General features: G+C 46.4%; 1 protein-coding gene across 6 annotated transcripts in view; it reads right to left on the reverse strand.

The window, feature by feature from the left end:
• The window catches only part of TIAM1 (TIAM Rac1 associated GEF 1), a 238,965-nt gene that overhangs the window by 30,692 nt on the left and 188,881 nt on the right, over positions 1–19,392 (reverse strand). For all 6 annotated transcript variants that reach the window (XM_068144501.1, XM_068144504.1, XM_068144499.1 and 3 more), the window contains 2 exons: positions 16,943–17,029; positions 13,335–13,559 (listed from right to left, as the gene is read on the reverse strand). In XM_068144501.1, the coding sequence (XP_068000602.1) occupies positions 13,335–13,559; positions 16,943–17,029 (312 nt within the window). The remainder of the gene's footprint in view (positions 1–13,334; positions 13,560–16,942; positions 17,030–19,392) is intronic.

Below are 19,392 nucleotides of genomic sequence, written 5' to 3' on the forward strand. Positions count from 1 at the left end.
GTCTACAACTACCTGAAGGGGGCTTGTAGACAGGCAGAGATTGGTCTCTTCTCCCAGGCAGCCAGCACCAGAACAAGAGGACACAGTCTCAGGATGCACCAGGGGAGGTTCAGGCTGGAGGTCAGGAGGAAGTTTTACACAGAGAGAGTGATTGCCCACTGGAATGGGCTGCCCGGGGAGGTGGTGGAGTCACCGTCGCTGGAGGTGTTCAGGAAGAGACTTGACAGGGTGCTTGGTTGCATGGGTTAGTTGGTTGGGTGGTGTTGGATGATAGGTTGGACACGATGATCTTGAAGGTCTCTTCCAACCTGGTCTGGTCTGGTCTGGTCTGATCTGGTCTGGTCTGATCTGGTCTGGTCTATTCTATTCTATTCTATTCTATTCTATTCTATTCTATTCTATTCTATTCTATTCTATTCTATTCTATTCTATTCTATTCTATTCTATTCTATTCTATTCTAACAGATCCTAACTAAGTAAGGTTCTCTACGTCAAAATCAGATCCGGGTCTGGCTTCCTTGGTACCCAGCTTCCAGTGGCTGTTCTTGCAAGCTTTCAGCCATCATTGCCAAACACTATTTGCAGGACTGTACAAGATTTTCACTGTGTGGAGTCTGGAAATAATTTGGGAAATTTGGAATAAAGAAATCTGGAAACAAATTCCGAACTTATTCTGCATACTGAGGTGGGACACCAAAAGAAATCAAAAGTTCACAGCTGAGCTTCTGGAAGATAGAACGCTCTCCTGAAAAGATAAGGTCTACCTTTTAAAAAGACACAAACTCTATTTGAAGAAGTGTTTTTGCTGTAAGAGGTTAGGTATCCTGAGCCTCACCCAGATTTTATCATCTTGGGCTGTCAGCTTTTTGGTCACTCTGCTAATGCATGTAACAAATGTAAAGCCCTTGTGCTTGTGTGTAACAAAAGAGAGACAAAAAATATGCTGCGTGTGTTTTGGCAGTCCATTTTTTTCACTGCAGTTAATTTCCCATTACAAGCTGTGTGAAATAGAACTTAAAGCTGTTTCTCACCCCAGCCAAGGCAAGCAATGCTTGTTTAGGGGTTTTGGGTTTGCTTTTAAGCTACCATTTTTTCCTTTTCCTGTATATGAAAACACCACTTAATCTGTTTCCTGCAGGATAAACACTTTTACCCAGCAGACAGCAATCTTTCACTTATGCCTTAATGAGCAGTCACACAGTACATGTGCTCAGGGTATTTCAAATGTCTTAAGCTGCCAAAGCCAACGTCAACTTTAGCAGGTTTATCTGCTCGTTGTTAATTGCAGGCAATCAGTTCAGTAATGCTGCACGTTCCTGCCTTTTAATACCTCCCAGTTACTGTCCCATTTCTGTCAGGCTCATTACATCATTTTATTTTTGCCCTGTAAATCTTTATTTAGCTCTGCAAGGAACTCTGAGGACAATGTGCTCCTTTCCTTCTGCAGCACCTGAACACCACCCAACCGCCACCGTTTGCTGGGGGTGCTAAAGCATGGGCTTTACTTGACATTAAAGCAAGCAGAAAGGGAAATCTGAAAAGCAGCAAGAAAAAGGGGTCAAATCCACATGGCTGCCAGCCAGATGGAGGTCACAAGAGCTTCCAAGTTGCCTCAGCAGTGTAATATCTGTGACATTATGACTAATGCCCATTAAATAACTCCTACTTATGGCTAGAGCTAACAAAATAAAAGGAAGTCTTATATCACTGAAGCAAAGGTGCTGGGCCTTAAAGGCCTGGACAATCACATAAAGCTTAAGCAGAATGCCAACACTTGGCTAAAATTTTCCATGGTTGCTGCTTCCAATTTGCAGAGTTGCTGTTGCTCAGGATTTTAATGAGACTTCCACAATATCTGGCACTGCTCTTAAAGCCCATTTCTTGGTGCCAGATTCTTCTTTTTTCCTAATGAAGTGGAAATAAACACTCCTAGCCAAGCTTTGTCAGCTGCAGTGCAAAGCTCACAAGTGTGCACCTTACTGACACAGAAAGCAGCATATAAATCAGAAGACCCTGCATCTTAATTCTAAGTGGAATGGGTAATACTGAATTTAGCCTTCTCAGTGGCAGCAACAGGGAAGTGCTGGCAAGGGCAGCCATCTGCCAGAGTGTAATGTAATGTGCTGTGGACCAGAACCAACAACAGCCTTGGACAGTTAAAAACTTGGGTTTGTACCTTTAAGATGCTTCAGTCTCCCAAGCAGGTTGGTTTACACATCTCAGTGCTCCATACACCACCTTGCTGTGTGACTGAGAAAAAGATCCAGGACTGCTGCAACCAGCAAGAAGCTCAGCTCAATGACCTACCCTGTCTGCTTGCTACCACTTGCTCTCTGCAAAACCTGTGTCATGCTTCTCCACATGAAACTCATCAATACTGGAAGTCAAATATGGTGACTGCTTAATCACTTTCATCAGGAACTAAGAAGTGATCCCATCCAAGGTAACACTGCAGAAGCATGGACCAGGCAGAATGTGACTACTCTAGCTGAATCCCGACCAGCACACTCCTATTTGTGCTTCTGTGAGAAATGCTGCTGCAAATGTTTCAGTAGCTAGGTGCTCTCAGCAGCTCATGTTTGACTGTAGTCTTTAAAGAAAGGAGTATCACTTGGGCAGCTCAACAGCACCTTACCTAAATAGAAAGTGTAGGTTCTAAATGCTGCTGGGGAATGGCCCCATTATGACAATAGAGAACCTTTCAAAAGAGAATCTATCATACATGGGACAATTTTATAAGGACCTGTCTCTCAGATTCATTCTTTTTTGCAGGCACCTATAAATCTACCATAAAAAAAGGTAAGCATGAATTTTTTCTAGTTTTAGAAGGCTTCTGGTTAGCTTTGAAACACTGAAATATAAAAGAAGAAAACATTCTGTCCCACTGGGAAGAGCCACAGAGTTGATAACATCTCCAAAGAGCTGTAAAACCCAACAACTGTCACAGCTACAGTCAACTGGGCAACCAGAGAACATATAGGAATGCACTGGGGAATTCTGCCTTTCCTGGAGAGCTACAGGACAAGATCCATATTGCTCTTTCCCTTTTGATAGAACTCTATTACCTCCCTTTCCATTCCAACTAGGTAATAAATTGTGCAACTATAGAAAAATCTGTGCTGACTCATTCAATTTGTTCACTCCTCTTGGGGCAAATGCAGATTCAGTGAAACTTTCCCTGTACCTCCTGCACCACAGTGACTTTTCACCCTCCCCAGGTCAGAAGCCTAGTCAAGCACTTGAGTTTGAGTTAGAACAGAAATGATTCTGTTCAGTGGCTTTATTTTCAGCTCAGTCTGCTCTAAGCAACTGCACTTTCTGAAGTTAACAGCATATTTTTGCAGACAGTGTCTGCTTTTAGAAGTGATAACACTTGGTCTTTACAGTTACTACTAAGGACTGGTATGAAGGAAGGCTCTTGCTTATACTTGCTGCTATGAAGACTAAGGTCACTGCTAAATCTTGTGTACCATGCTGTGAGTGCAGAAAGTAAAGGCCGCACCTGCAGGGAGGAGCAGGCAGGAGACTAACAGTCACAGGCAGGAGACTGTTCAATGCATTCATCAACGACCTGGATGAGGGCAGAGAGTGCACTGTCAGCAAGTCTGCTGATGACACAAAACTGGGTGGAGTGAGTGACACATCAGAGGGTTGCACAGCCATTCAGTGAGGCTGAGACAGGCTGGGGACTTGGGCAGGGAGAAATGTAATAAAATTCAACAAGGGCAAGTGCAGAGCCTTGCACCTGGGAAAGAGCAACCCCAGGTACCAGTATAGACTGGGGACAGACCTGTTGGAGAGCAGTGAAGCAGAAAGGGACCTGGAGGGGGGGGTCTCAGTGGATGGAAGGATGAACATGAGCCAGCAATGTGCTCTTGTGGCCAAGAAGGCCAATGCCATTCTGGAGTGCACTAGAAGGTGTGTGGTTAACAGGTCGAGAGAGGTTCTCCTGCCCCTCTACTCTTGCCCTGGTGAGGCTGCATCTTGAATTTTGTGTCCAGTTCTGAGCTATTCAGTTTAAGGACAGGGAACTGCTTGAAAGAGTCCAGCACAGAGCCACAAAAATGATTAAGGGAGTGGAACATCTTCCTTACGAGCAGAGACTGAGGGAACTGGGTCTCTTGGGCTTGGAGGGTGACCTCATTAATGTTTATAAATATGTAAAGTGTGAGTGCCAAGAGGATGGAGCCAGGCTGTCCTTGGTGATGCCCAACAACAGGACAAGGGGCAGTGGGTGGAAGTTGAGGCATAGGAAGTTTTTTTCACTGAGATGGGTGACAGAAGACTGAAACAGGCTGCCCATGGCAGGTTGTGGAGCCTCCTACTCTGGAGATATTCAAAACCTGCCTGGATGCATTCCTGTGTGATCTACTCTAGGTGATCCTGCTCTGGCAGGAACATTCTACTGGACATCTGCTGGAAATACAACACAGCAGAGAAGAAACAATCTAAAAGGTTCCTGGAGTGTGTGGAAGACAACTTCCTGACACAGCTGGTAAATGAGCCTACCAGGGGAGGTGCATCTCTAGACCTGCTGCTTACAAACAGGGAAGGACTGGTGGGTGATGTGGTGGTCAGAGGCTTAGTGATCATGAAATGACAGAATTCTCAATTCTTTGTGAAGTAAGAAGGGGGGGTCAGTAAAATTGCCCCCCTTCTCCATGGACTTCCAGATGGCAGACTTTGGTCTGCTCAGGACACTGGTTGAGAGTGTCCCTTGGAGACAGTCCTGAAGAGCAGAGGAGTCAGGGAAGGTTAGATGTTCTTCAAGAAGGAAGCCTTAGAGGTGCAGGGGCAGGATGTCCCCATGTGTTGTAAAATGAACTGTCAGTGAAGAGGACTGGCCTGGCTGAACAGGGAGCTCTTCAAGGACTCAGGAGGAAAAAAGGAGAGCTTAACACCTTTGGAATGAGGGGGAGCCAACTCAAAAAGACTACAGGGATCTAGTTGGGTCATGAAGAGAGAACATCAGAAAGGCAAAAGCCCAGCTAGAACTCACCTGACTGCTGCCATGAGGGATAACAAACAAAGGTTTTACAAATACACTGACAAGGGAAATTGTCTACACTTTATTAGATGCAGGGGGAAGGAAACACTGCTATTGAGGATGAGGAAAAGGCTGAGGTACTAAATGCCTTCTTTGTCTTAGTCTTTAAGACCCATTATCCTCAGGGTAGTCAGCCTCCTGATAGGGATGGAGAGCAACATCAACTCCCCATAATGCAGGAGGAAGCAGTTAACGACCTGGACACTCACAACCCTTAAAGGCCAGCTGGGATTCACTTAAGTGTGCTGAGGGAACTGGCAGAGGAGTTTGCCAAGCCACTCTCCATCATCTGTAAGTAGTCCTGGCTAACAGGGAAGGTGCCAGATGACTGGAGGCTTGCCTATGTGACACCCATCTACAAAAAGGGCCAAAAGGAGGATCTGGGGAACCACAGGTCTGTCAGCCTGACTTCAGTACTGGGGAAGATTATGGAGCAGTTCATCTTGAGTACACGGGAAATGAAGGATAACACTGAGATCAGGCCCAGCCAGCATGGGTCCATGAAAGGCAGGTCCTGCTTGACCAACCTCATCTCCTTCTATGACCAGGCAACCTGCCTAAGGGATCAGGGAAAGGCTGTGGACATTGTCTACCTGGACTCTAGTAAACCTTTGACACCATCTCCCACAGCATTCTCCGTAAGAAACTTGCAACCCATGCCATAGCCAGGTGGACTCTTTCCTGGGTTAAAAACTGGCTGGTCAGCCAGGCCCAAAGAGTTGTGATAAACAGAGTTAAATCCAGCTGGCAGCCAGTCACAAGCAGTGTTCCCCAGGGCTCAGTACTGGGGACAGTTCTGTCTAATATCTTTATTAATGATTTGGGTGAGGGGATTGAGTGCACTGTCAACAAGTTTGCAGATGACACCACATTGAACAGGAGCATTGATCTGCTCAGTGGTAGGGAGGCACTGCAGAGAGATCTGGAGAGGTTGAATCAATGGGCTGAGGTCAATGGAATGAGGTCTAGCAAGACCTAGTGCTGGGAAGTGATTGTGCCCCTCTACCCAGCCCTGGTGAGGCCACAGCTTGAGTACTGTGTTCAGTTCTGGGTGCCTCAGTATAGGAAAGACCTTGAGATCCTGGAGTATGTCCAGAGAAGAGCAATGAGGCTGGTGAGTGGTTTGGAGGGCATGTCATACGAGGAGTGGCTGAGAGAGCTGGGGTTGTTTAGCCTGGAGAAGAGAGAGCTAAGAGAAGATCTTATTGCTCCATACAACTACCTGAAAGGAGTTCACAGTGAGGCTGATGTTGGTCTCTTCTCCCAAGTAACTAGTGAGAGGTCAAGACGCAACACTTATTTACTGAGAGACTAGAGAGGCATTGGAACAGGCTGCCCACGGAGGTGGTGGAGACACCATGCCTGGAGGTGTTCAAGAAGCCTGTAGATGTGATGCTTTTAGTGGTCATGGTAGCTGAGTTATGGTTGGACTCAACAATCTTTTCTAACCCTAATGATTCTATGAGACCCTAAACTGACCAACAAGAGATTCCATTCCCTATATGTCATATTCAGTATAAAACTGAGGGATCATAAGGGTCAAGCTCTGTTCTTCAATGGCCAGTGTCTGAGGAGGACTTTATCTGTTTTCCTTTGATCTCAACCTATGTGTTCTTGAATCTAGTTCCTGAATCCAGTTTCTGACTGCCTCTGAGTCCAGTCTGGGACTTTCCCAGTGCCTGCCCACAGCTTCAGTGGTGATGTTACTACCATTTGTATATGTTTAATTTGTTATTATTCTCATTAAAGCTGTGATTTCTTTTCCAATCCTGCAGTCCCTCTCCTTTTCTCTTTCCCTTTGTAAAGGGAAAGGGGTTAATAGAGAGCACCCACCACTCGTCTAGTGGCTGGCCCACGACAGATTGTAATAAGCTTAAGCAGTCCCTTTGAAATAAAAAGGAGTTCTCATAAATGTAAAAAGAAAGTGTGAGCTCAGGGACCGTGGAAACCAGGGACACTGCGGTGAGGCCAGCCTGCGAGCAGTGGGCCGGCGGGGCCGGCAGGGGGCGCGGCACCCCAGCGGCAAGGGGAAGAGCGGAGCTCAGAGAGCACGGGAGCAGGCAGGGGCGCTGCGGGCGCTGCTCGGTGGGACGGGGCAGGAACCCAGCGGCAAGGGGAAGAGCGGAGCTCAGAGAGCACGGGAGCAGGCAGGGGCGCTGCGGGCGCTGCTCGGTGGGACGGGGCAGGAACCCAGCGGCAAGGGGAAGAGCGGAGCTCAGAGAGCACGGGAGCAGGCAGGGGCGCTGCGGGCGCTGCTCGGTGGGACGGGGCAGGAACCCAGCGGCAAGGGGAAGAGCGGAGCTCAGAGAGCACGGGAGCAGGCAGGGGCGCTGCGGGCGCTGCTCGGTGGGACGGGGCAGGAACCCAGCACCGCTCTGCAAACACCAAGCTGCCAACAGATGCCGGCAGCTACGCTGCTACCTCAGCAGCAGCTCCCTCCGCCTTTAGAAAAGTCAGGAACGAGGCCTCTGAAGGCAGTTCTGACTGAGGCCACCTCCTTGCACTTTGGCCTTTAAGCTTTCAGAAAATCGATCTTGTGAACCACAGTTCTGCATATCTCTGATCAATTATTAATTGCATACAAGACCCTCAGACTGCTGCTGCAGTAAATGCTGCTGGAATTGTTAAACCGAGCACTGAATGATAACACTATCTTTCATCATGGTACAAAAGGTATGGGATTAGTTGTCTGCCTCAGTAACACCAAAGAAATTAAGGTTGCTGCTCTTCTCAGCTTGTTCTGAAATACAAATTACTTAGCCTAAGGGGACCCTTGAGAGATGAGAATGGAATAAAAAATAGTGGCCATTCTTTTAGTGCAGTCAAAGTTTGTTTCAGTTTTATGCCATAGAGTGCATGCTAACTTCAGCCTCCAGTTCTCCTGCTGAGGAAATGACAAAATAATAGACTCCTCAGAAATAGCTAGCTGCTTCGTATCTAGAAGATTAATACACTCATTCCAAACAGGGGTATGTTTTTTTTATCATTTATACCTTCTGCATGGTAAGTAAAGTGGCTCACAGTTATGCCTGCAAAGCTAGCCCTCACTCTAGAGGTCTCTAAAATACTGAAGCGTGCAAAGCCTAAACCTCAGAAACTCTGCCCCAGAATTTAAAAAGGTAAGTGAGTTGTGGGGAAAACACAAGCAAATAGGGATACTACTCCCATACCCAAATCCCCTTCTAAAACCAAAATATCTGTTTGTGATTTTGGTGGGATGCAGTGCTGTGTTTCCTGCTTTCAGCTTCTCATTCCCCAGCTGAGTGGAGCAGAATGAGGAGACAAAGCACCTCTCAGGGGAAAGGGAGACAGCTCTCACAGATCCTTTTAGGCAATATGAAAGATAAGCAGCAAGGCTCCAGACAGAATGAGAGCTAGTCCTCTTCAACCAGATTTATACAGGCTTCTTTAGCAGGAAAGAAGATGGAAAGCCAGACAAAAAAAGATGGAAAGCCAGAAAAAAAGGAGGAAAGCCAGAAAAAATACAAGGAAAAAAAAATAAAAGGAATAAAACTGGTAGCTGATGCAGTGCAAATTCCTAGGGGCAAGTATATATCATCCCCAAGATTATATTTTCCACATCAATTAGAGATACAAAATCCAAGTCAATTTTAAGAATAGCTCATTAGGTAAACACAATGAAGTGACTGCTGCCAGAGAGCTGATTTGCAGCTCTAGCCCCAGACTCTAGGATAGGATAGGATAGGATAGGATAGGATAGGATAGGATAGGATAGGATAGGATAGGATAGGATAGGATAGGATAGGAGAATAGAATAGAATAGAATAGAATAGAATAGAATAGAATAGAATAGAATAGAATAGAATAGAATAGAATAGAATAGAATAGAATGGAATGGAATAGAATAGCATTAACCAGGTTGGAAGAGACCTTCAAGATCATCGCATCCAACCTATCATCCAACACCACCTAACCAACTAAACCATGGCACCAAGCACCCTATCAAGTCTCCTCCTGAGCACCTCCATTGATGGTGACCCTACCACCTCCCCAGGCAGCCCATTCCAATGGGCAATCACTCTCTCTGTGTAGAATTTCTTCCTAACATCCAGTCTGAACCTCCCCTGGCGCAGCTTGAGACTGTGTCCTCTTGTTCAGTACACACAAGTTAGTTCCAGATACTGAGCCAGCTCTGAGAGATGTCATATTTAACAGGAGCACTGGCAGTCACTTTGAGGTGGACTCCTATAAACACAGCCTTGCTTTGCTGTTGATAGACCTCACACTGCGTAACAAGGTGGTAGGAAAGCTCCCTTAAGAAAAATAAGTAACCCAGCATCTTTCTGTTGAAAACAGGCAATAAGATTTGCCTCACACACACAAAAAATCTATCCTTACTGCCTTCACAGTCCATCAGTGAAGAATTGCTAGTGATAAAGATAATGATAGGACATCAGCATGATCTGTCAACCAGACCCTGAATTTCTGCTGGCATTCTGGCCCAGCAACGTTTCACCCCACTGCAGAAGTGGCAGCTACACGACTCCAGGACTGAAGGAAAAAAAACTGCATGCTATAAATACAGCATGAAACAGAAATCACTGAGCTGATTTGCCTAGCTAGCCAAACTGCCAGTAATCAACAAGGACACAAATAAATGGGTCAGTGGGTATTTCATATGTGACTGCTTTCTAAAAGAAGCTGTGGAGCTGAAATCCAAACTGCAGCCACAATCTCCCAAATGAGAGCATGCACTCCTGTTTGAAATTTCATATGGATCCCACATTAGGTAACAAAACCCTAGAAAGGCACAGGGCCAGGAGAAGAAAGGCTTCAGTAACACTTTGTGCTTTACAAACACCTCAATAGAGAAAAATGTACAGGAAATATCAAATAACTTGTCTCCCAACCACACACTTGGGTGCAGATCCTTGATTTCACTCCCACCTGAGGCTAAGTCATCCCAAATTAGAGCATCAGCATTGTTTAGCTTTAAACACAGTCTTAACGTCGTTCTTCAGAGGCGTATTTCATATGGCAACTACAGGCACTTTCAGAAGCTGCCAGAGACACCTGCACATCTGTTGGTGAGCTATTGTGTTGCTCCTGTTGCCCTTCAAGGAGGAATGAAGGCAATTCCCATCCAAACATTTGCTCTGTTTTGAAAGAAAGCAAATGTGAAGAGACAGGCTTCTTGCCTGAGACAGGGAGAGAGAAGGAGCTGACTACAACACACCAAATGTGAAGGGCAGCTGTACCAAGAGAAATCTGAAAGGAAAAGGAAGCCCTGAAGCTTAGCCCTCATTCTGGGAAGCTATTTAAGAAGGAGGTGCTTTGGCCCCCCCGGTAGTTCACATACTCACTGCAGGACATAGAAAATCAAGCAGCTGTTCCACACCACTGTGATAACCACAAAACCCCCATCTCTGTTATAAAGGAGGGCAGATGTGACTCGAGTTGAAAGAAACACAAAGGAATTTGTGTCTACAAAGCAGCAGAGGTGGGAGGTCTGATTTTGCTTTGACAAATCCATCAGCCACGTCCTGTATCTTCATTTCACAGCTGGCAAACCATACACTGCCTCACCCTCAGCAAGGAGAAGGACCCCTCAAAGATCCTCAAAAATAACATTGCAGAGAACTGACAGCAGCAGAGGAACAGCTTGTTGAGACTCTGTTTTATGCAATGTGGCTTCTCTGCCTTAGAAGCCACTATGTTGCATAAATACAAAAGCCCCAGTTCCCAGTTTTTTGCAGTCAGGGCGCACATTCCAATGAAAAGTTGGGGTACGAAGACTCAGCACTGCAGGTTTCGCTGAAAAAGCACAGGCAAGGAACAAAGGAAGGGGCCTGCGGAGAGCTCGAGTTAAGCAGGAAATGGGGGCATCTTGTGGCCGGCTATGAAAATGCACAAGATGAGCTCGATGTTGCAGCACAAAAGCCCGTCTGTGAAAAGTTCCCTGGAAATGGAAGTACCTCCTGAAAATGTTTAGTTTTAACTGCTTCTGGGAGTTTATCCCATATCATACATGAGTTTGCTTTCATCATTCCCCTCAGAAGTATTTGCAAAGAATTGTTTTTAAGCTTTCCTGTTCATGGAATCATAGAATTGTTAGGGTTAGAAGGGACCTCAAGGATCATCTAGTTCAAACCCCCACGCCATGGGCAGGGACCCCTCACACTAGATCAGGTTGCTCAGAGCCACATCCAGACTGGCCTTAAAAACTTCCAGGGATGGGGCTTCTACCACGTCCCTGGGCAACCTGTTCCAGTGTCTCGCCACTGAATTTCTCCCTGACATCCACTCTGAATCTACCCATTTCTTTTTTTGCCCCATTCCCCCTAGCCCTATCACTACCTAACACCCTGAAAAGTCCCTCACCATCTTTCTTGTAGGCCCCATTAAGATACTGGAAGGCCACAATAAGGTCATGCTATTCTAGTTGCCATGAATATCACCCTCCCCAAAGTCAGAGGAGGGCTCTGGCTTCACCTTTCTCCACTGTGTGTTCCCATCACCTGAACAATGGCATTTTTGCTAGATCACTTGCAAAATATATTATAAGCAAAGCCTGAGTGGCATCCAGAAATGGTGAAAGGCAGAGTGTACCTCCCTGGCCCTTTGCAGGCAGACATGAGTCAGCTTGGTCCTGAGCCCAGGCAAACTGTCTTTCACTGTACCTCTTTTCCTCCAGCTCAGCATCACACTAATGCACTCACAGTGCTCCTGGATTAGCTCCAGTTTGCACAGACTCATCCCAGAAGCCCCTCGTGATTGCATGGAGAAGGCTGACTTCAGCACCAGTGAAGTGCATTAACAGCCTTGCTCCTACTCCAGCTTTTTATTCCAAATGCCCCAAACAAAACAACTTCATAGCTGTCAAAAGAACTGTTTTGACACTTCTGAAACCTCTGCTTTGGGGAGAAAACAAAGGCTTTTTTATATATTCAGACATCATTTACTTTCAACTAAAAGTCAAAATTTCCCTCATCTCTGAACAGTTTTGATTATCTAGAAACCACTCCTTTTTTCCTCATTATATTAACTTCTCCTGTAATTTATATCATTCTGAAAAAACCAAGCAAGCAGGTACATCCAGTATGCTCTTCCATTTTGAGTACAGAAGGACACTTAGAAGCTGGCAAGATACACTTGACTAAGTAGGCAAGTAAGAGGAGACATGGGGCAGGAGTTTTCCTGCTATCTCAGTGCAATTCCCAGCACCGTTGCCTTACAGAGGTAATAGCTAACAACCACCAAGGTCCTGCCCTTCTGAAGCCATTTCTCTTATCCCAGTATGGATGCTTGTCCTAGGCTGGTTCACAAAGCTAAACTACTGGCAAACAATTCACATTTGCTAGGGGTAGTTTGCTGCTAGCTCAGCCCTCTGAACAGGGCAGTGTGATGGGCAGGAATGTTCCTACTCACCGCATTCTGCTGTAGGACTGGTTAGATACACTTAACATAATGTCAGTCCCTACCTTTAGAGGTTTTGGATTGTCCTCATGAGGTTTTTATGTGTATTCTCAGACACACAGGGATCCTGTGTTCCTGGCTAATCCCAGGGAGGATGAATGCCTATTCCCTCTTCATTCCTTGCCACGCATATATCCTGTGGGCAAATTCAGAGGTAGAGGCACCTCTTGATCAGCCCAGAAGCGTGGAATTAGTTCTGCAGTGCACTGTCAGCACAGTGAAGTGATGTGATGTGCGCTTGGTGACGGCACACGTTTCACAGCCTAACTGTACACAGTCACCTTTCATTGATACCAGAGATCATAGAATCATAGAATCAATAAGGTTGGAAAAGACCTCAAAGATCATCAAGTCCAACTTGTCACCCAACACCTCATGACTACTAAACCATGGCTTCAAGTGCCACATCCAATCCCCTCTTAAATGCCTCCAGGGACGGTGATTCTACCACCTCCCTGGGCAGCCCATTCCAATGCCTAACAATGCTCTCTGTGAAGAACTTTCTCCTCACCTTGAGCCTAAACTTCCCCTGGCACTGGTTGAGACTGTGTCCTCTTGTTCTGGAGCTGGTTACCTGGGAGAAGAGACCAGCCCCCACCTGTCTACAACCTCCCTTCAGGTAGTTGTAGAAAGCAATGAGGTCTCCCCTGAGCCTCCTCTTCTCCAGGCTAAACAATCCCAGCTCCCTCAGCCTCTCCCCAGCCTCATTGCCCTTCTCTGGACACATTCAAGAGTCTCAATGTCCTTTTTTCCAGCTTCCTCTCATTCCTAACATGGAAGTTACACACAGTGACTACTACATTTTAAGCACAAATCCCTCTCCTGGTAATTTCTACACTGAACCCAATACCTTGGCTGCTTCCAGCGAATGCCAGCGCGCTGTCGCTCGCGTCGGACGGGTTTTCCAAGCGCCGTGGCGGCGGCTGCGTCAGTTTCTGCCCTTCCTCTATCTCGGGGTAGGTGCGCACGGTCAGACACAGTGCAGGCTGAACAAGAGCATCTTTCAGCAAAGCTGAATCCAGATCCTCAGCAGCTTTCTTGTTGATCTCCACAATTTCATCACCGGCTTTCAGGCCTGCAACACAGAAAGGAACAGGTAAGACTTGCGCAGTAGCATTTCAGTTACCCACAGACATCAAGGAGCTCAGTGGGTGTTTATGAAGTGCCAGACAGTGTTATGTCTAGACATAAAGTAAACATTTATGACTGCAAATGATACTGAAATTTGATGCACTTCTGTGAGATCTGCTCTCAGGCTGGTACTTCAGTACCATTCTGAAGAGCATGGGGCCCAGGGAGTCCCTCACTGCATACCAGCAATGAGGCAGTGCCTTTTTCTTCACATCACTGTGAGGGAACAGCAGCTCTACAGAAAGCCAGGCTACACAACATGCTGCCTGTACATAAACATATTCTGACGGGCAGAATCAGATTATCAAGATGCTGCACACAGGACACAGGAAGGATGGAGCAGAGTAGCTGGGCTGGCTTGATTTTTGCTTTTAACTTCCCATACCATTGAAGACTTTTATTGGAAGTGATCACCTACTCATATACCTATGAGGAGAGAAAATATTTCCCACTCAGCCAGGGCACATGGTGTAGGACTTCAGATGGTCTCCTCTCTGGCCCTGTCTGAACCACATCCTGTCACACAGATCTTCAAAAGGCAAATTTTATCTCTTGGTAAGTTAGCCATGGATTTTCTTCAATCTGATCTCAGGAGCTATTTATAGCACCAATGCCCAAGGGATAAGGGGATCTGCAGAGGAAACATCTGACTCCCACTCGCTTAGGGGGCCTCACAGTGATGTTGACAGATGATGTGCAGCCCTCTGCGGTGCTGCAGGAAACTTGACCTTCCCCTCTGCCAGTCAGGTCTGCTCTCCAGCTAACAACAGAAAGCTGGACTAGGGCTTAATTCCAAATACCCTTTAGGGTCAGGCAGACAGTGGCATGCCAGAGCACACCAGTGCTGGCAGCCCTGATCATTGAAGCTTCTCCTGCTGCTGCAGCTTTTGTCTCCATTTGAGGCTGATGTTGGCAGACCCTCACAGGCATCTTTCCAGGAGCCAGCCTGCTGGGCATGGCCAGTGTGAACACATAATGTGTAATGGCCACCAACCCACCAACAGGACTGACATGGTACCCCAGTCACCATCCTGCCATTTACAGGGATGAAAGCTGGAATTTACAGGGTCAAAAGAGATCCTTTATGGAATTGACCTGCTCTGATGCCATGCAGTCCTCTGGCTGGGCAATCAAGCAAAAGACCATTCTTCCCACCCCTAAAGCCCAGATGAAAGACCTGACTTGATGAAACTAAGATGCGAGCAGAGCTCAGATGCCTCCTCCCGGAGAAGATTACCTGGTAGGTAATTCAAGAAACAAGCATGAAAGGGTGGAGGCTAAAGAGCTTCAGACTTCTTTAGGAAAGCTGAGATCTCTCTAAATGCATGTAATTGTGCCCAGAAACTGTAGTGTGGCGTGCAGTTTTGGTGAGAGAGTGGAATGAACTAGATGGAATAGCTACAAAGTAAATGGACTGTAAAATCGTGTTTGAAACAAGGACAAACCAAGTCAAGCATTTCACATTATTTTATGTATTCCACTTAGTGATGCCATGTCATAATAGGATCACATTAATGTGCCTGCAACTATAAGCATCCTATCAGGGGCTTCATTTACTCTTTATAATCCTTGTTTTGAATCATTTGGGATGAAACATCATCTCTGTCTCAAGCACCTTACATTCCAACCACCGACTAGCTGAGGCAGACCCACAGGGGAAAAGAAAAATCAAACAGTATTAGAAGAAAATCAAATCTAAACTTTCTAATTGGAGAAAAGACTGAAAATTAAATACAGTATCTCTTCTGGTTAGACTTACTATAGGAAGTGAAGTCAAAAGCAAACAGGCATGTAAATAATGGGAGGAAGATAGAGGGTTCCCCCCTCCCCCCCCAGCTTTCTGCTAACTCTGGGTATCTTGTCAGAATATCTTGTCAAGCACTGTTCCTACAGAAGTGGCTTTTCACATCAGTTAGTAGGAGCAACACACCACTGAAAGCATGTTTTAGCATTTCAGCACCACAGGAGGCAGTCTGTGTTCATGCATTCATTGAAATTGTTGCTCAAAAATTAACTAAAAGCAAAACAAGGAAGCCCTGCTGAAACACTCCCACTCTCACCTTCATCTTATCTTTGCTCCTCACAGGAAATCAGAAGGTTCTATTTCCCTGTGGCAAACTGGCAGAGAGCTGCCCACAGCCCCTGTTCAGGGTGTTTGGAAGAATACCCATCCTGTCAATTGTATGAGGCTGAGGAAGACTGAGGAGGGACAGGAAACAGAAAGATGGGCTTTTCAAGCTAAACTGACATACTCAGCAGCCTCCAGAATCACCCTTGTGGTTTTCTTAAGTTAGGGTTAGAGGCTACAGCTAAGCAGAACTCCAGGCTCACTGCCAGCAGAATTGTTACTCCTTCCTTGCCCCTGCTTCTTCCTTCCCACTTTCTGTCTGTGCAGTCCTGCCCTTCTGTTGTGCCACTTCTGGCACTTGCTTCACAAGCCAACTCCATTTGCTGGTGGGTCAGACACACACTTCTGCCATGACAACTTTCTATCAAAATAGCGAGGTGAATCAGACAGCAGAGTGCCAGAGTCAGCACAAGGCAAAGGGCTGCAGCACTTGGGGGAAGACCAACACTCACTGATTTCTTTCAGTGAGCTCTGTTAGATGATATAAAAACTTGCCAAGAGAAGGCTGAAGGTGTTTTGAAGAGCTCTGATGAGTTATGAAGAGATGAGTCTTCTCACTCTTTACGCATCCCATGTTTAAAATCTATTGAGGCTTCAGGAGACCAGCTCCCTGCACAGCCCATCCCATGACTGCATGAACAGCAGTGCCAGGATACTGGAAAGGGCAGTGACTGGGAAAAGCAATAGGAGCACAGCAGTGTCAAGGTTGACCTCAACTTGGGCAAACTGCAGTTAAACCATAACTTGCTCTGCCCTGGGATAAGCCTAGCATCCTAGTCATCTCTGCTGTTTTTTCGTCCAAGTACTGCCATGCTCCCTGCAAAGGCTGGAAGCAAAACCAGGGGTAGTAATTTGTCATTCCAGCCACAGAGACCACTATGGTAACTTGTACTGTTCCTGTTTATCGCAGTGACTAACTTGAGAGGGCCCCTGTTCCTCCTTCCAGCTGCAAGGGACATGCTGAACCTGCTAGATATATAGCAACTCAAAATTAAAAGAGATTGACTACATAGCCTAGCTGATTGCAAAAGCAGAACAGCAATGTGTTCAGTACCTCAGATCTTTCCCAAAAGACCATGATGCCTTTTGTGCTGGAACCCTGCTTTGGTATGTTCATAAAGCTCCTATCCCAACAAGCTCAAGGACTATATATCAGGATTAAACAGACAATAACAAAAGCACTTTGGAAAGCCTTTTACCTTTCTTGAAAGCCAGGCCTGTCTCCTTGACACTGTTCACGTACAGACGACGAGCCCCTTCTTCTTCCACAGATGACAGAGAGAAACCTGAGGAGACAGATACCCAGTGAGAGGTTTAGAAAGAGCTAACCACTTCCAGCGTGGCCCAAACGCTGCATGCACTCCAGGTAAGGCTGTGTTGTCCCGGCAGCAAGCAGTCAGGAATTCCTTCCTTCTCCTTTCCCATAAACCTTTACCAATGCAAAGGGAAAGTTAAAAAAATACCTCACTGGCTTTAACAAAACCCCTGAACTGAATTTTTGGGTTTACATATAAATTATCTACAGATTTGAGGACACCACAGCTGCAAAACGTTGGAACAGACTTCCAATTCTCTTGCCACAAAAGGTCACTTCAAGAAGTTTTGCTGTTTGCAGTCAAAAGCTGCACAGCCATGTGGTTTGTGACCCAAACTGACAAAAGGCAGGAAATGGAGAGCCATGGCTGATATGACATCCTGAACTCAGACAAGGCACAACAGTGCCTGCTGAAAGAGAATGCCAGCTTTTACTGTTTTTTTCATTCCTGGACTGGCCAAGTTTGTAAAAACCCCCCTTTCTATTCTCAGCTCTTCCTGGCATGACCTATTATTTTCTAAGTCTCAGCTCAGTGCACATTTTACAGCTGTGTTAGAGACCCACAGACTACCCTTAGCATGGATGAATCTACAGAGTAATTTAAAGAGTGCAAATGGTGCTGTTAACGTTTGGGTTTGGTGATTTTCCTGCCATTTGTGTACGACACTGTGTGAGATAACAGTGTGCAAAGCAAATAGAATGTGGTTAGTTAAATGGGGTTTGTTTATTTATTCAGTGTTGAGAGTTATCTAAAGCAGAACATTTGCCTTTCTGAAACTTCATTACTCCCTAAATGGGTGCAGGCAACCATTTGCCCTTTCCCTGACTAGAAAAAATATTTACAAACCTCTGGGGGGAGATGTTTGTTTGAAATGGAATCAGCCACCAGCCAAGAGGAAGCAGATGTGCTGGGAGCCTGTTCCAAGTTTAAGACTACCTTCAAGTTGCTGCTTATGGACGAGAAGTTATTTTTTCATCAATCATTTACTAAAAGAAGAAAGGAGGGGAAAGAATGCAGCAGCCTAGAGGCAAGAAGCATATGGCCCTTCATGACTTACTGAGCTACTTGGAATCTATATGTGAGCTCCTCAGCCTGAATAAAATGAAAACTGTAAGGCTCATTCAACACATCAACGCTGAAAAAAGTGACTAAACAAAAACTTCAGCTGTAAGAAAGTAGTAGCTATTGGCTATCATCACTGCAAAGCCTACCTGGAAAAGCCTTAACCAGAAGCACAGTGGAGCACGTCCAGTTCTGGAGCCCTTATTACAAGAGGGATCTGGAGGTGCTGGAAGGTGTCCAGAGAAGGGCCACGAGGATGATCAGAGGGCTGGAGCACCTCTCCTATGAGGACAGACTGAAGGAGTTGGGGCTGTTCAGTCTGCAGAAGAGAAGGCTCCGAGGTGACCTAATTGTGGCCTTCCAGTATCTGAAGGGGGCCTACAGGAAGGCTGGGGAGGGACTTCTCAGGATGTCAGGTAGTGATAGGACTAGGGGGAATGGAATGAAGCTGGAGGTGGGGAGATTCAGGCTGGATGTGAGGAGGAGGTTCTTCTCCATGAGAGTGGTGAAGCCCTGGAATGGGTTGTCCAGGGAGGTGGTCGAGGCCCTGTCCCTGGAGGTGTTTAAGCCCAGGCTGGATGAGGCTCTGTCCAGCCTGATCTAGTGTGGGGTGTCCCTGCCCATGGCAGGGGGGTTGGAACTAGCTGATCCTTGTGGTCCCTTCCAACCCTGACTGATACTATGATACTATGTCCAAGACTGTAGTTTGACTCCATACAATTATCAGTTACTAATATCATCACACTTTTGCAACTGAAATGGTGTTCTGCAGCCAGCTACCATACAGTTCAAACTAGGCTGAGCTGCACCTCAAGTTCTATTTGTGGCCAACTGTGAAGAGATTAGCATATGCAAGCAGTCCCAAGGTCCCATTCTGCTCCATGAGAAGACCTCACCTTTTCCAACCTGTGAGGACTAAGGGCAGGGGTAGTTGTTTTTTAATTCAGCTTTTATGGGGTCAGAGTGGCTGGAGAGCTCCCAAACAGAGAGGGACCTGGGGGTACTGATCGACAGCTGCCTGAATATGAGCCAGCAGTGTGCCCAGGTGGCCAAGAAGGCCAATGGCATCCTGGCCTGCATTAGGAATAGTGTGGCCAGCAGGAGCAGGGAGGTCATTGCGCCCCTGTACTCTGCATTGGTTAGGCCACACCTTGAGTACTGTGTCCAGTTCTGGGCTCCTCAGTTTAAGAAGGACATTGAAACACTTGAATGTGTCCAGAGAAGGGCAACAAAGCTGGGGAGAGGCCTTGAGCACAGCCCTATGAGGAGAG

This window comes from Melanerpes formicivorus, unplaced genomic scaffold (genome assembly GCF_026170545.1).
Source record: "Melanerpes formicivorus ecotype bairdi unplaced genomic scaffold, bMelFor1.0.p_v2 SCAF_11, whole genome shotgun sequence".
NCBI lineage: Eukaryota > Metazoa > Chordata > Aves > Piciformes > Picidae > Melanerpes > Melanerpes formicivorus.